This window comes from Heteronotia binoei, chromosome 20 (assembly GCF_032191835.1).
Source record: "Heteronotia binoei isolate CCM8104 ecotype False Entrance Well chromosome 20, APGP_CSIRO_Hbin_v1, whole genome shotgun sequence".
Classification (NCBI taxonomy): Eukaryota; Metazoa; Chordata; class Lepidosauria; order Squamata; family Gekkonidae; genus Heteronotia; species Heteronotia binoei.
The window spans coordinates 10112734-10129373 of record NC_083242.1 but is presented as its reverse complement, the minus strand read 5'-3'; the positions used below and the strand labels follow the sequence as shown (position 1 = coordinate 10129373).

The following is a 16640-nucleotide window of genomic DNA, read 5'->3' as shown; positions in this document are numbered from 1 at the left end:
AAGGCTAGCCCCATCTTGTACGATCTTGGAAGCTAAGCCTTGGTTAATATTTGGATGGGAGGCTACCAAGGAAGTCCAGGGTCATGACGCAGGCAGCAGCCAACTACTTCTGAACATCTCTTGCCTTGAAAACCCTACGGGATCCCCGGAAGTCACCTGTGACTTGATGCCATTTTCCACCATCACCAAGTTGCTTCAACACTGTAGCGTATGCACGGAAATTTGCTTCATTTTCTACAAGCAGGTGCTCAAAGAGTAAAGCAATTGGTCCTAAAAAGACATGTGACATTAAGTAATAAACCCAATGTTAGGTGACCTCCGAAGGGCTGGAGGTTCCGTAGTCACTGGTCCTTTGGGACCGTAATACATTTTAATTTTATATGAAACAAGGAGACTGACTTATTCCTCATTTCCAAAATTCAGCTTGATTTGTGCACAAGACATCACTACAAGAATAGAAAATTTCTGGTTGGCCAAGTATGGTACATAACACACACACACACACTTATATATAAACTTGAGCAATCCACGAAGGATCTCAGATTTTCTTTTGCTTTAAAGACTGATGCTGCTTGTGCTGTTAATTCCTGGAGCGCCCACCTCCCATTCAAGGCAAGGCATTGCCAAGAGGCATAGCTACACAACGTGATACAGGTAACACTAGCCCTTTAGGTATTATTACGACAAGTACAGTACCAACAGCTTAGCCATGTTAAAAAAGAAATCCCTGACAACTACGGCGCTGAAAAGGCAGGTTAATACAGATTCCAAAGCAAGAAGTGTGAAATACCTGTACACACAGAAAAAGGCACCCATATTTAAACTACACATTTCAGAATTAAAAACGTTTCACTTCAACATTGATAGGCTCCTGCAAATTCACATATACTCTTGTAGTAGCCCCCAAAGTGGCAACTTTAGACTCGGCAATTTACTGTGGTTTAAATGTGTATTTGTTCAGGCTCATAAACCCCCCCACAAAAACACATCGCAGATTAATTAAGAGCACAGTCCGGATTCAGCGCAGCTGTCAAGCGGAGAAATCTCAAGATGGTCTGGCTTTAGTGTTATTGACCTACCAAATGTTTGGACAAGAGCAGTGTTAGCTTCCGATCTATGGTACAAAAGCACCGTCCAGCTGAGAAGGAGGAGGAACATTTTGTAGTTTTCTCCAGGTGCAAGAGGATGCATCTCTGGAGCATCCACTACGTGCTGAGGTGTTCTGAGTGCTGGTCTTGTGCTGTTAACACTGCAGAAATCTCCTTGCCCATGATGCAACAAACATGATACGTGTAGTGCAAAACAAAAAGTCTGGTATTATGCCAGCCCGAGTCTTTGATTTCCACCCCTTGAGGCCAACTAATCCCATTAGTAGTCCTGAATTTCCACGCCAAGGTAGTCGAAGAGAGATTTTTGGATTAACAGCTGGAGAGCCGCTTTTGTATGCCCCAGTTCAGCTATTGTCAAAACCATACTGTAGCCACCGTAATGGAACAAACTGTGAACCCCTTGCTATTGGGAGTCTTGAAATACAACTTTTGTCAGTTAAGAGAACGGAATATATTACTTCATTCGTGAGTTCAGCACCCCCAAATAAACAAGGCTTTATGGTGAGCGAGTTCTGGTGCCGTTGCAGAATGACATTAATTAAAACAAACAAAAAAACCCGCTTTACATGGTTTTCAACAGTCAGGGTTCTCTCTTCTTTTTTTTGTGAAAGGCAGAAGGCGGTAGTGTCTTTCGGTGTTCAAAAGAAGGCACTGCACTTAAAATAGCCACTTTATGTCAGTAGTGTTTTCGGTTTAAAATTCAGCAGCTAATCCACTTTCACAGCACTTCTGCCCATTGCTCCTGTGCTCAGGCTGGTTAACTCTGCAGCTTCCTCGAGCGAAGGAAAAGATATCTTCTTGTTTGTTTCAGAAACCCATTCCAAGAACTGCACGTGTGTAGTATTTTTTGGCCTACAACTAGAGTAGATTCGAACAGGGCAGTTTTCCTTCATTGCAACATAATATCCTTAAGGTTCTCCTGAAGGATCGTATCCTTCACGGCGTGGAATACAAAGCGGATGTTTTCAGTGTCTATGGCTGTGGTGAAATGGTGGAAGAGGGGCTTGCTGCGGTTCCGCCGCTTGCGGTCAAAACACTGCACCAGGTAACGTTGGACGTCTTCCAACCTGTGGGGGTCGCCTCTGAAGTCTGAGAAGTACTTCTTGATGCTGACGCTCCTGACCTTCTCCACAAGGAGGTCCATTTTATTCAGGAACAGAATGATGGACACATTAAAAAAGAGCTTGTTGTTGACAATGGTCTCAAAGATGTTCATGGATTCCACCAGTCTGTTTGTGCGCCGGTCTTCCATGAGGACCTGATCGTATTCGCTGGAGGAGACCATGAACAATATAGACGTTATCCCGTCAAAGCACTGGAACCACTTTTGGCGCTGAGATCGCTGCCCGCCCACATCAACCATTTTGAAAGGAATCTTCTTGATGATGAAGTCGTGCTCCACAATACCCTTAGTAGCTTTTCTAGCCAGCAAAATGTCTTGCTTGCTGGGAAAATAGTTCTGTAGGAAGAGACAGATATAAGGAAAAGATAATGCATCAGGCAGAGGAACAATTGGGGTTAGTGACTACGGGGAAGAGAGTGGGAGAGAAGATAAACTAAGGGCCAGTCTCACAACACTTGGTCAGCTACAAAAACGTCAAATTTCATTAATTTCAAAAGGTCACATGGACACTTTACTGCACAAACAGCTCTCAGCCACTCAAAGGATTTTCACCACATCCCTTAGCAGCGTGCATAAACTGGTCCAAAGCAAATTCGGTAAAAGGGGAAACTCATCTAAATTTATATGTCTCCTCAGTATAACGTCCTTTGAAGTAGCTTGCAATAGTCTTGCAACATATGCAATAAAAGACCTGGAGATTCTGATAAGCCAAGTCGTGCAAAAGTTTCAGTGTTGCTGGTACAGGCCAAGTCTCACTGCTACAGTATACACAAAATGAACAGATGAGATGCATCTAAAATGTTGTTTAATCAATTTGCAAGAGTGACAATTCTCATTTTGCTTTTTCACCTCTGTTCTCTGACAAAAGGAACAGGAAACACACACACCCCACACACAACAAAACAATGAGATCCATGGTGCTTTTGTTGCACTGTTTTAAGATCTGATTCAGGCATCCCATTTCTGCAGGCACAAGCAAAGTCCCATGCCCCTAGACACTACCAGTGCAGTCCAGATCGTGAAAAACGAGTCTGAGTTGCTGACAACTCCATGCATTGTGGATATGCTTTGGAGTTCTCACTGGTGGTACCCTGTGGCTCATGGGAAAGCCACATTCTCAATTGCTTATCAACCGTATTCACTTCCATCCCTGGCATGAGGCCCACACTTCACGGAGGCTTAAAACTTAATCATTCCTCCAGCAGTGGCTATTCAATGCAGAAACCACCTGCCAAGCACAAGTCTCATGCTCACTTTTCTGAAACATGAGGAAGGTGCCACACTGGAGCAGAGTGATCAGAAAAGCCACAAATGGAGCTACATGTGATTTCTGAGCCACTGAGTATTACTGGTCAACATCCGTATTACCTACTCTGTCTCACAAAAACACTTAACCTAATGCTTTCAGTATGGTCAATGATCGATTTTAAGGTACTGTGGTTTGAAATATGTACATTTCTAACGTTGTTTTGATCCACTGATTAGAAAAAGCTGGAAACATTTTTTTAAAAAAGACAATGGTAGATGATTATAAGCAAAGCTTAACCCTGCTTGGAAGTTCTACATATTCTGCATCTGTAGGGACATTTAATCCTATGATTTTTTCTGTAACTTATTTCTTCCACAAACAGTATCTGGAGTTCTTAATGATCCAAGGATATAGCCAAAGCAAACAATGTATTACATTAAGTTACAAGCTAGCAGACAAATCTTACCAGTTGACCAATCCGGTCCAGATTATCCAGGAAATACTTTATCGATTCACCCTGTTGAGAACAAGAGGAGGACATTGTGGATTAGGTTTACAAAGCCCTAAAATGGTTTAAAACAAGCTATTTGCTTTCCTATGCACACCAACACATTGCCAGAATATGCAAGTTCAGAACTAGAAATTAACCAAGACCCTAACAAAGGAAAAATGACACTATTCTGTAGTAAACTACACAATTTATTTCTAATGGAGCTGAAGACCTTTAACACTTCTAGGAAAGTAACAAGGAAGAATTACTTTTGGGCGCTAAATTAGAAGCAATTATACACACACGCTAACACCACAAACTGTAATCATTTCAAAGTAAAGTATGTGAACATCAAGTCTCATTTCATCATTCTTAGCATATGCATTACCCAATAGTTTTTCAACAACTTGTGCAACTTTTTCCATCTTGATAATTCCCCAGTCCCCTGTTCCCATTCATGACAGCATCAAAACTTATGTAAGACTCACATAGGCTGATGTATGCAAGTCCCATGGCCATCGCAGCATAACTCCTGGCACTGTGCAAGAATGATGCCCCTGTCCTTTATGGATCAGAGTCAGAGAGGCTGTGGCAATCTTACATTAGAAGAAGAAGAGATTGGATTTACACCCCACCTTTCACTTGGAGTCTCAGAGCAGCTTACAATCTTTTTTCCCTTCCTCTCTCCACAACAGACTCCCTGTGAGGTAAGTGGGGCTGAGAGAGCTCTCAGATAACTGCTCTTGAGAGAAACAGCTCTGCTGAGAACTTGTGGCTCACCCAACGTCACACCATGTAGGTGCATGTGGAGCAGTGGGGAATCAAGACCGGTTTTCCCAGGTTAAAATCCACGCACTTAATCACTACACCAAACTGGCTCCCACTCATCTTCTTAGCTCCTTCACCAGATGACAACACTGAGAAGAGGGCAACAGAAAACCAGGAAATTGACCAGGAATGTCTGTATTCTTTGTAAATTACTCAATTATAGCTCTTAAAAGCAGCCATGCCGTTAAAAAGTTTCTCATAAAAATAAAGAAGAACAAATCTTAAATTACAGTATGTTCCACACTCAAACAACTATGCAATTTGCTTCACCATCTCTTAGCATTATATTTCACTAGTTTTTTCTTAAAGCTAATAGCAGGAAGGAACGCTAACAAGGAGGAAAGGAAGGCTCAAACAGTTGCTGAAACAGGCCAGCCTTTAGTCCCCCCCCAAAGGTACACCTTTTATCATTCTCTTTTAAATGATTAATTTGCTGAGTGCCCCAGCTGCCAGTTTGTTTTGCAGCACACAAGACCACATTCTCCCTAATATCCTGTTTCTCTTAGCCAACACAGAAACTTGGATGACTCATCGTAACACTGTAGATCTCCTCTCCAAATGCTGCATATTCTCTGAGTCAGTCCTGCCAACTAGAACCACATAGGAGGTGCAGTTCCCATTGTTGAGCAGCGGCAGTGAGTCACTGTACATCTGGGAATTGGAAAATCCAGAACTATTAACTGCAGGGCTGAAATAAGCCAGGAATCCCACTCCGCAGCATTCTTTTAAACCATGTTTCTCTTTCTTTGTAGACCGGGAACATACACTGTGGAGTGCCTTGGCTCTAAACAGTGAGTTACAGGCACAGCAATTTCCATTTGCGACATTTAAAGGCTTGGATGGTTTGGCCACCAATCTCACCCGTACAAATGGCAGGGGGACAGAAGTATACATACTGCCTCTCAGCCCACCCAGTACAGCAGCCTGACTGTGACATCAAGACTGTTTATAATATTCAAACTTCCTGTTCTGTGTGCGTAGGCCGGTGCTGCACAACTGGTTTCTGAGATAAGATCCAGAACCAGCAACACAATCTGAGCCTGTGTGCATATGACCTGTGTAACTCTTGCATCCCCATGTGAAATGTTGGAAGCTCTGCTCCGCTCAAACAGCAGGAGAGCAATCGCAGGTCTGAGCCAATCTGACTCACAGGCAAGGCTTTTTTTGTAGCCGGAACTCCTTTGCATATTAGGCTGCACCCCCCCGATGTAGCCAATACTCCTGGAGCTTACAGTAGACCCTGTACTAAGAGCCCTGCAAGCTCTTGGAGGACTGGCTACATCAGGGATGTGTGGCCTAATATGCAAAGGAGTTCCTGCTACAAAAAAGCCCTGCCAGGTAACAAGAACAAAGACCTTGTTTAGGTCTTCACAACCCACGTACTCAGAAACTTACAAATGTACCAAAAAACATACAACTGAAAGCAGAAATATCAATTTGTTAAAACATGATCTGGAATTGTGTCAAGCACAGCTGGCAGAAAAATTTTTTTTCTTCGCGCATCAATCGATCACGATGCAACCTCCTAAAGAGATCTTCCACAGTCAAAATCAAGCTAAGTAACTGCCAAGTAAAGCACCAACCGCAGAAGTTTCATTTGCAGGTTTAGGAAGATATCTGACAAATTGTGAGCTAAACCTATCAGGTTTGAGGTGTGTCTGGGTGGAACTTATAGGATGGAGCACTTTCCCCCTGAAGTAGCGTGTTAAAAACAGTTTGTTCTTAACTATGACCTAAAACTAGATCACCATCTATATTTGCCAGTTTCTTTTGTCCCAGGACCTTCTGACACAGATTTAATTTAGTCTTCCTGATTATGCTTCTATGAAGCTCAGTGGCTAAATTTAGAACAGAAGATTTAAGGTTAAAAGCCAGGATGATTCTCGCTCAAATACAGCCAGATGAGAAAGCCTGCATATACTTGCTGGAGACTTGACAATCTAGTTCAGCCGAAATCTTTCTAATTTCTTTTATATTTTTGTGCGTTTATGTGGGCATGCCCGGATGTTATGGTGATTTCTGGCAACCCCTACTAGGGCATGAAGGGCTTTCAGAGAAGTGGCTTGCTACAGCCCATCTCTGCCTCCCAGTCCTGGTATTCCATGGAGGTCTCCTATATCCAAGTATTTGCCCGGGTTGGCCCTGCTTAGCTTCTGAGATCTGACAGGATTGGGTTTGCCCAGGCTATTCAGGTCAGGGCGTTCTGCTGGCATCTTTCATAAATTCCAGGTCAGGGTGTTCTGCTGGCATCTTTCATATGTTATTTGTTGACCATCAAGGCATATAAATGTCAGATTATTTTTATAAGGCAACCTACCGCAGGAGTGCTGTTAAAGAAAATGTAACCCAACCCTTTTTAATTGCATTTCCCAATGAGGGCGAAAATTAGATGGAAGCTCTGTCACGGTTGTCATGTACTGCAAGTCCCTTACATCCAACACACCATTTCAAGAAAGAAGATTTATTCATTGAAGAGCATGACAGGCAAGAGGACTCTCGCTAAAACCCCTACATATACCCCTACACATACCGCAGGCCTGACCGCTACTCAGTTAAAAGTTTATGTGCCAAAACTCCCCTAAAGCAGGCCCTCCCCACAGTCCACTATAACTTTTCCCAAAGCATACAGGTATAGACCCTGACCAGATAAGTCGACCTTGGCTGGAATGGCAGTGTGGAATGATACTTCATTAATGTTACACAGATAGCAGCAGACAGACAGCATGAAAACAAGGCCCTGGGGTTGCTACAGGTAACAGCAATATAAAATAGTATCATGGCAAGAGACCCTCTTGCAATTTTCAATTCCAGTAGTGCATAGCCCCAAATCAGTCTGGGGAGGAGAGGAAAAAATCTGAAGTTGAACCTATTCCTGGTACTCTGACATCACAGCAAACTGGATCTTGGCTAATGGCTTTCAAACTGGGAAGCCTTCCATGTGCAAGGGGAGGGGGAAGAGCGACAAAGGGTTTACAGAGACATCTGAACGTACTATAAGCAGCACTGTGATCATCAACAGCATTATTACTTGGATCAAAGTTCTCAATAACGTGAATTTGCTACCTAGCAATATTACATTGAGATATTGCTCTAGAAATGTTTGACTTTTTCTGAAAAAGAAAAAAAGAAATGTTGACACTCTCCCCTCAACCCCAACCTCAGTCTTCAGGGAAAGATAGGTCCATCTGCCTTTTGCACAGTGAGTTCTCCAGAGGAGGAAGATCCCTTAACTGTGGCGCAGCCAAGGATAAGAGCTCTCTGCATACTCCAATCTAGTACTGGGATGATAGTGAATCTTTTGAGTCCTCAAGGAAAAATGATTAACATGAAAACAAGCTCAGTCTGTTCTTTCTTCTCAAACAATGAATCTCTACCAGTCTGTAACACGTCCGTTTTCTAGGTGAGACCAAGAGGGCTGGAAAAAATTACTACATTTCAGCTATTCCTCGGCAATTCCTGACAATCTTGTTCGTAGATGTTCTCCCTTTAAACTCAGCTTCACAAGTGCACACTACACATTATAAATGCTATGAAACACTTATATTTGAAACTCAAGCATCTCAGCCCATCAGCAAGTGAAGAGCTTTAATTGGTGCAATCACAGCATTAGCTTCACACATTTGCTTCATGTAAGATTGCTAGTATTAATGCTCATATTCAAAAACAGTTAACACAGTATACTTTGCAAGTGTTAAATAGCTCCTGTATGATGTTAGCTCCTACGTGTGCTTGTTAATACGATACATCTATTATGACCATTAATTCAAATAGCTGCATGTGAGAATTTCTTCATGTGATTATTGCCACTTCAATAGCAATAATTATGCATTGGAATCTCTGCACACCCTATAGGAAGAAGTACGTAATTCTTTTTGTGCTTGCAAATAATTTTTTAAAAATAAGATCTAGCAGTTTATTAATCCAGCCTGAAATTTTAAAGAGTACAAGAAAAGGTAAGCTGGTTTTTGCTCCCATTGATCAGAAAGAGAAACAGACATCTGTACTGAATTTATATCGATCATCTTCTACAGATGTAAATGTATTATTTGGTGATGGGATGTACAGTTTTTAGGAGCGCATGCCCATTCATTAAACCATATCTGTGATGAACCCAGATTCTGAATACTCATAGTTAATGCAAGAGCCACTTTGAAACACAGGTAATGGTTTAGACTGGGGTGGCCAAACTGTGGCTTGGGAGCCACCTGTAGCTCTTTCATACATGGTGTGTGGCTCCTGAAACCCCCATCCCGCCTCATTGGCCAGTTTGGAGAATGCATTTAAAGTTGCTTTCTATCCACCTCTCCCTCCCCATCTATTTGCCTTCCTTCCTTCTTTCTATGTCTTGAGGCTCTCGCACATCTGATGTTCATGTCTTGTGGCTCTCACACATCTGACATTTATTCTATGTGGCTCTTACATTAAAGCAAGTTTGGCCACCCCTGGTTTATGCTCTTCCATACTATGAAGTCCCTGTGCTCAGAATACTGTGAAATTTCTTTTCCTGTAGTGCTCGGAATACCTAATCCCTCCAAATTCTGGCTCTGTTCTGCAGAATGATAAACCATGTTTCTTGGGGCTCAGAAACAATTCTGAGAAATATTCCTAAATTTAATTTACTCACAGCTAAGATATAAAGATGCAATTCCAATACCTTTTCCCAACCTCAATGCAGAAGTTGTACTTGTGAAAAGGAAGCCAAAGTATTCTTGTTGCTGTGAAAACTAATCCTCCATAGTAAACCATTTCTCAGCACTTCAGGATGAAAGCCTTTATTCTAGAATTTTAGACAACACTTGGTAAAAATTTTATTCAGTTGATGCATTCTCTCAGGCTCAAGATGTGAATATTTTAGAAGAGATGTTTATCAAATAACCTTGGGCAATCAATTTCTCTCATATAAACACACACACACTTGTTTTTGCAGGTTCCCCTGGCAAACCTACACCCCAAGATTACACAAATTACAGAGAGAATGCTGTTTCGGTAGGAGTGTTCACCCTTCGAAGAGATTTGTTGGACAAGAGAAACAGATAATGCAAAAGCTCGTATCAGAAACACAACTCAGCCATAATGAAAACTGCTTCTACATACCAATATAGAAAACAGCAATGAAGAAACCACAAGATTGGAATTGCTACTGGGGCTACAGTGATAAGGCTGGGCTTCAGCTCCTCCTTAGTAGTGGCAGATTTCCCAAACTAAACAGGGGCTACAGTATTTTTTTTAAGAGATGGATCACACAAAATTCTCATCTAACGAGGAGCGTTTGGGGCCAGAGTGGATTGATTTAAATCAAGGTGCTAAGATTCAAATGCATACACCAGTAAGACAAAAACGAGGGGCAATTTAACATGTTTTAATGTTTGCAGCTTTCTAGGGAGGCAAAAAGGGCACCAATAGGTTCTATTGAAAGATGAGGGTGACAATATCTTTCGCACAGGCTTTTAAAGCTACTCATATTTTGTGGCACGGCAAGATACAGATGGAGAATATTCACTTTTCCTGAAGACTACAGTCTGTCAGAAGATTGCATAAACAATGCAATTTGGATTCGTATTGCAACTCCCTTTAACAGTAAACTGATAGTACAATATAAAAAGGCTGAAGTATTATTTCTACTTGGCAAACAAGGAGAGAGCTCTATAGTGTTCCAAAACAAAAAATGCTTTACATAAAGATGAACTATTATAAGCCATTCCCCGCCCCCCCCCCCCACTAGAACTAGCCGCCCTGAGCCTGCTCCGGCGGGGGAGGGCGGGATACAAATAAAATTTTACTTACTTACTTTCCAAGATTATTTTCCAGACATAAAAATGAATAACTGGAGCTCAGTTAAGAAGCTTCTACTGGTGATGTGGTAGAGTAAGTTACCCTTCTCAGGACACATACCTGCAGTTTGTTTAGGAGCAGAGCCAAACGAAGCACAAACCAGCCACAGTCTGAACTGCAGAAAATGAGTGGGCCTCACAGAGAAGACATTTGAAAGGTGTCAGTAAATTACTCCTCAGACTAACACTTTCTTCTTTCTCAAAGAGGACACCTTGAAGGATGTCTCCAGAAGATCCCCCTCCCTCTGCCTGAAAGCAACTGTAAGCAAACAGTTGAGCCAGTAACACAATTCCTTCACATTGCCTCTTTTCTTCAAATGTACCTGGAAATTGGCGGTAAGGTGATATTCCGATATATTACTTTCACAGAAGTCTAAGGCTTTATCATTATTAAGCTGACATATTTAATGCTGGGGGGGCTCTTTTAATGAAAGAGCTTTTACACACATTAACATTTTAAAAAATCAACAGGCTTAGCAGGGTGCAACTCTGCCTAGAATGAAGGAGGAGAAGGACGAGGAGGAGAAGACAACTGCAGATTTATATTCTGCCTTTCTCTCTGAATCAGAGACTCAGTGGCTTACAATCTCCTATATCTTCTTCCCCCACAACAGACACTCTGTGAGGTGGGTAGGGCTGAGAGAGCTCTCACAGCAGCTGCCCTTTCAAGGACAAGAGCTATGGCTGACCCAAGGCCATTCCAGCAGTTGTAAGTGGGGGAGTGGGAATTCAAACCTGGTTCCCCCAGATAACAGTCTACACACTTAACCAGTTCACCAAACTGACTCAACATTATCTTTCCTAGAAGGCTGTTCTAAAGGACTGGTGCAGAAGCTCACAACCAGTGTTCCCTCTAAGCTGAGTTAGTGTGAGCTAGCTCACAGTTTTGTAGCCCCCCAGCTCACACATTTCTTGTCTTAGCTCAGGACAAAGGGCCCCCGAGCAAGCTAATTTATGCGGCAGCTCACAAGTTTAATGCCAGTAACTCACAAAGTAGAATTTTTGCTCACAAGACTCCACAGCTTAGAGAGGGAGCATTGCCCACAGCTGAGCTGCAGTTCATCTAATACACTTAAGGGAAGTTCCTAGTTAAACTCTAGTACTTCAAAAATACTATGAACAGCCCCACCCTATCGCTTACATCCACACAGCAGTTCGGAGCTTTGACAGATTCCACTATAAGCTCCAACAGGTCTCCTCATCCTTACTGCCAGAGTTGACACACTGTCTGTTCCACAATCTTTACTTAGCCTCCTGCACTTCTTAGGCGATTCAATATTTGTCGAGGTTCTCCGACTAAAGCCCTGGCTAGTTATGTATAAGCTGTTTCATCAGAAGCCAAGGTCTGCCCACCAGACTGAACTTTAGGTGGACACATCAGAGCTTTTTACTGCACGATGGAAAAAAGGGCAAGCTGTACTACTAACATAGCCAATGTGACAGCAGGAGTTCGATCTGCGGTTTCCTCCACGCTTTCTCACAATGTATGCCAGCAATTTGTGATGGGAATGCAAAAGCTGTTCACAAGTCCAACAACACACACTATACCCTTGCTAAGTCTTAAATGTTATATTGAACATACCTCAGTTAATCCAGGGTTAGAAGCAAACTAGCAGATTTTTGAATACACACCAACAAACAGTTCTGAGCATCAAAGAGAGCATTCAAAACAAAATTCTGGACACAGCCACCCAGATATTTAATTTTACTGAAACCAAAGGGAGGCATGGAGGATAAAAATAAGTTTTAGAAATGCTTCTGAAGATGGTATTAGCTTTTCAAATTCTGAAATAAAATATTGTTGACTGCAAAGATTTCACAAATCACAGAAGTATTATGTTTTCACTGGGGGTGGTGGTGGTGGTGGTGGTTTAGTCCCCAGAAACAAAAATTACACTGGCTGGAGAGGAAAGATAAAAGAAACCTCCCTCCCTTTTCTTCTTGGATGCAACTCTTAAATGCTACATCAATCCACAAAGGGGGGGGGGGAGGTGGGCAATGTATTAACAGGAGTGGCAGCTATCCCTTACCAATTATTTCCATCTTTTCTTAAAAGATCAGTACTTGTTCATCAATGATCCCCTTCTTGGAAACTATGGTCAGCTGAGTTCAGGGTTTCGGCTTTGAATGGTGGAAAATGTATCCAATCACATACTTACTTGATGGATAATATATACCCTATTCCCACCCACCCATTAAAAAATTACAGTGTGTGGCCAGCCTTGGCTTACAAAACCTGGACAGAGTGAAGCCTGGCTTTGTGTGTTAGCCATGGTTAGAACCCCCTCTGCCATCTCCCAAACATTTGTTTGGTAAGGCTAGACTATCTCTCCTGATGGCTGACACCCTAGACTGCCATGCCCGACTACCTAAACAGACGCCTTAGTTACTTGTGGCTGGCGGAAGCCACTACTGGTGTATAATCACCAATTAGCCAAGCCAAGCTTCACTAGAGACCAGGAAACTGTAGCCTGAAAATATGTGTAAGTTCAGTTTCTGGAAGGACAGTATTCTTATGGCTCTGCTCACAGTAAACTGATGAACTGGAAGTTTTGCAGTAAAGGACCGCAGGATCCCTGTGCTATTCAGAATCCATCACGTGCCTCTTTTAAGCATTCAAGTGCTTTAAGGAACCACAAATGTCCAATTCATTTTGATATTTTTGGATGAGGCAGCGGGCATCTATCTATTAGATCGGTTGGCCTCCCCTACTGTACTGTACTCCTGTATGGCTTTACTATTCTTCTGTGCTATTCTGAAGTACCATTCTGATATACTATTCTGTTATGTCATCCTGCTGTACTTTATTAAATGTTGTAACTGTTTTTATTATGACTGTAATTTTATTGTGATTTTATTACTATTTATGTTGTACTCTGCTCTGAGCCCCCAAATGGGGGAATGTGTGGGATATAAATAAACTAATAAATAAAATAAGAAAATATTCAACAGCCTGCAGTATATTACACATATAACTTCAGGTAATCTACAGATACTGATATGCACCATTCATTTGAAGTTTCTTTGTTTCTGAAGTTCCCCAAGATAGATTTAAATCAAGGTTTCTATTATAGCACATGAAAGCCAAGTTAAAAAAAGTGGTTCAATTCATTTTGATGTTATAGGTCATTTCTGCAAGCTTAAAGAATAGTGTTGTCTTCCGGGAACATCAGACCATGCAAGAATGGACTTCAAACTGCTGACTCTACCAGTAGCCCTCCCCATCTTAAGCATGCCACAGACTCAAGTATGTAGTGAAGTACTATGCCAGACAAATATTGTGCAATTGCCTTCTGTAGAAAGCTGGAATTCGCATGTTTAGGATTCTGTAACAAATGTTTGCTTTGTCCCACCTGTTTGATTTTAAAACTTTAAGGAAGGGCCTTCTTTCCTCAGCAAAACAAGCCGCAACTTTGGTCTATTTCAACTAAGAAAGATCCACATTAATGTAATTTTCAGTTCCATCAGAGCAACCAGGTAGAGGGAGAGTGAAAGATAAAGTTAAGAAACAAAAATCACTGTTAATAATTTAAACAGCAGTTTGACATTTAGATTCACAGCCAAACTGCACAGTTGATATGTGTTCCATATTTCCAGAAAGAAAAAATATGACAAAAGTATACCTAGAGATGTTAGGGCCTGGAAAAAAACACAAAAACATTAGATTTCCCCCCCCCCACCTCCCATGTTGTGTTTTTTTAAAAATAATATTTCAAATGGAAAAATTGGGAAAAGTTGAGGGAGCAGTGAAAAAACCTTGTACAACTTTTTAAAACAAGAAAACTGCCTGTACAAAACATTTTACTCATTCTAAAATATACACCATGAAAAGTCTAAGGACTTCCTTAATTTTCCCAATGGAAAAATTGGAAGATCTGGGAGAATACTGGAGAAAAACAACTTATACTATAGCTAATATACAATATTTTCAATTCTTTTTTGTTAAAATATAAATAATTTTGGCAACAATATACTATAATTTTTAATGGTAATATACAATGAAAGAGTTTAGTGTTTTCAATGCTATGATATTCACTGCATATATTTCAATTTTCCCCCACATTTCTGTCCCCCTCCCAAAAACAAACAAAAAGGCTTTCCTAGGGCTTCAGATTTTCTGGAAATTTTATATCTAAGTACACTGACATCAGCTGTCCAGTTCCTATTCTGAGGAGGATGGTACCCTGAATTGATGGATATTCCTTCCACTTTTTATTTCAAGACCAGGCAAAAAAGCCACATACATACAAACACAAACCAAAACATTCCATCTCCACCAGGGTATCTGTGTGCATGTCAGAATTCTCCTTCCAATTCTCTTTCTGATTTGGAAACAACAGAAAGAGTTTGGAACTAGCCATGCGCCTTACAGCAGTGTTTCCCAACCTGTGGATCAGGACCCAGAAGCGGTTTACAATGCTCCTAGAAGTGAGTGTCAGGCCAGCCCTCCGCAATGGTGGCTCCTGTCTTTTGTATCATTCTTTCTCTCCTCACTCGCCTTGTCAATATCACACATTCTTGTCTTCCACCTCCCTTTGTGACACCAAGGTTGGGGGGGAATCTGTCTGGCAACCAGTAACTTTATTGTAGTAACTGGAAGGAGGGGAAAATGGAATGCCACCTGCATGGAGGCAGCTGCATCCTTGGTATGATATTTGTGGGTTTCTCAAGAGTATCAAGACGGCCACTGAAAGAAATGCAGTGCTGTGTGATAAGGTCATAGTTGGCCTTGGGTGCCAAAAACCCTCAGGCTGGCCCTGGATGGGTCACCAGAGTAAGTAAATTTGTACTATATCAACAAGGTAGGGAACAGAACTCATAGCATTGGTAGGGAAAAACCTTTCCTGACTCTTCCAGTTTTGACTCTTTTCCTCTCACGTAAGAAGAGGCTGCCTGGGGTGGGGGGAAGAGGAGGGGAAAAACTCCAGCGCGAGAAGACATCCATGACAGAGGCTTCTCAGAAGACTTCTCAAAGCCTGAACACAGCCGGGTGTGCCTTCCTGTCTGGTGGGGCCCAACTATCTTTTGGGCACAGGTTGCAGCTTAGCCAACTACAGTCAAGGCCAAGGATTGGCCCAATGACCAACATGACTCAGCAGCCATTTTACTTTTGAATGTAGTGAACCCTAAGAATAGAGACAGCCTTTAAAGATTCTACTGAATGCAAAGCCAAATTTGTGAAGTGGAAGGAAGAGCCCAACAGGCAACAGTCCAGTCGAGCCTGCCAAGGCCAGGCAGGATGAATCCCAGCAAGGAAAAAGCTGAAGCCCCAGCTGGTGCTAACAGTAGCTGCTACCAGTGTTTCCTCTAAGCTGAGTTAGTATGAGCTAGCTCACAGTTTTTTAGCCTCTGGCTCACGCATTTTTGTCTTAGCTCAGGAAAAATGGCCTCAGAGCAAAATAATTTATGCAACAGCTCACAACTTTAATGCCAGTAGCTCACAAAGTAGAATTTTTGCTCACAAGACTCCACAGCTTAGAGGGAATATTGGCTGCCAGCTCCTTTCTCTTAAAAGCAGGGGGAACTCAGTCTTTCCACTGTGCTACTTGGAGCACGGGAGACCAGAAGCTCCTACCCTTAGAACCACAAATAAGCAGCTCTTGGCATTATATTTATATGCATTCTTTCTCCTCTCAGTCAAATTTATCAAAGATCAAGGAAGCCAAGGAGATCTCTCCAAGTGGTGGAAAGACACCCAAGAACATGATTCCCTTTGCGGGATTTGTCAATGCTGGAGTAATAGGTCACCAGTTTTCCAGCAAGCCTGCCTCCAGCTGTTCTAAGGAGTCTACTCCCCAACAGCACACCAAACATGATCTGGGGAACTTTGGTTGAGGTTCCCACTGCCATCTCAGTTTTGAGCGCAGTGAGCGCTCAAGATAAAGTGAGCCCTTAAGAAAACAACGCAGGAGCAAATTTTCAGAGTGGAAGACTCATGAAACATCTGCTCTGGCCACAAAAGCCTCAAAGGCCACTCACCTCCCAAGCTGGTCAAGTTGAAACACTGATC

The 16640-nt window shown here is 42.1% G+C and overlaps 1 protein-coding gene across 1 annotated transcript in view; it reads right to left on the bottom strand.

The window, feature by feature from the left end:
* Positions 1 to 211: 211 nt before the first annotated feature.
* GNA12 (G protein subunit alpha 12) overlaps positions 212 to 16640 on the bottom strand; it is a 36911-nt gene continuing 20482 nt past the window's right edge. The window contains exons 3-4 of the mRNA XM_060260792.1: positions 3948 to 3998; positions 212 to 2568 (exon numbers count right to left, since the gene is read on the bottom strand). Of these exons, the coding sequence (XP_060116775.1) occupies positions 1999 to 2568; positions 3948 to 3998 (621 nt within the window). The 3' untranslated portion in view covers positions 212 to 1998. The remainder of the gene's footprint in view (positions 2569 to 3947; positions 3999 to 16640) is intronic.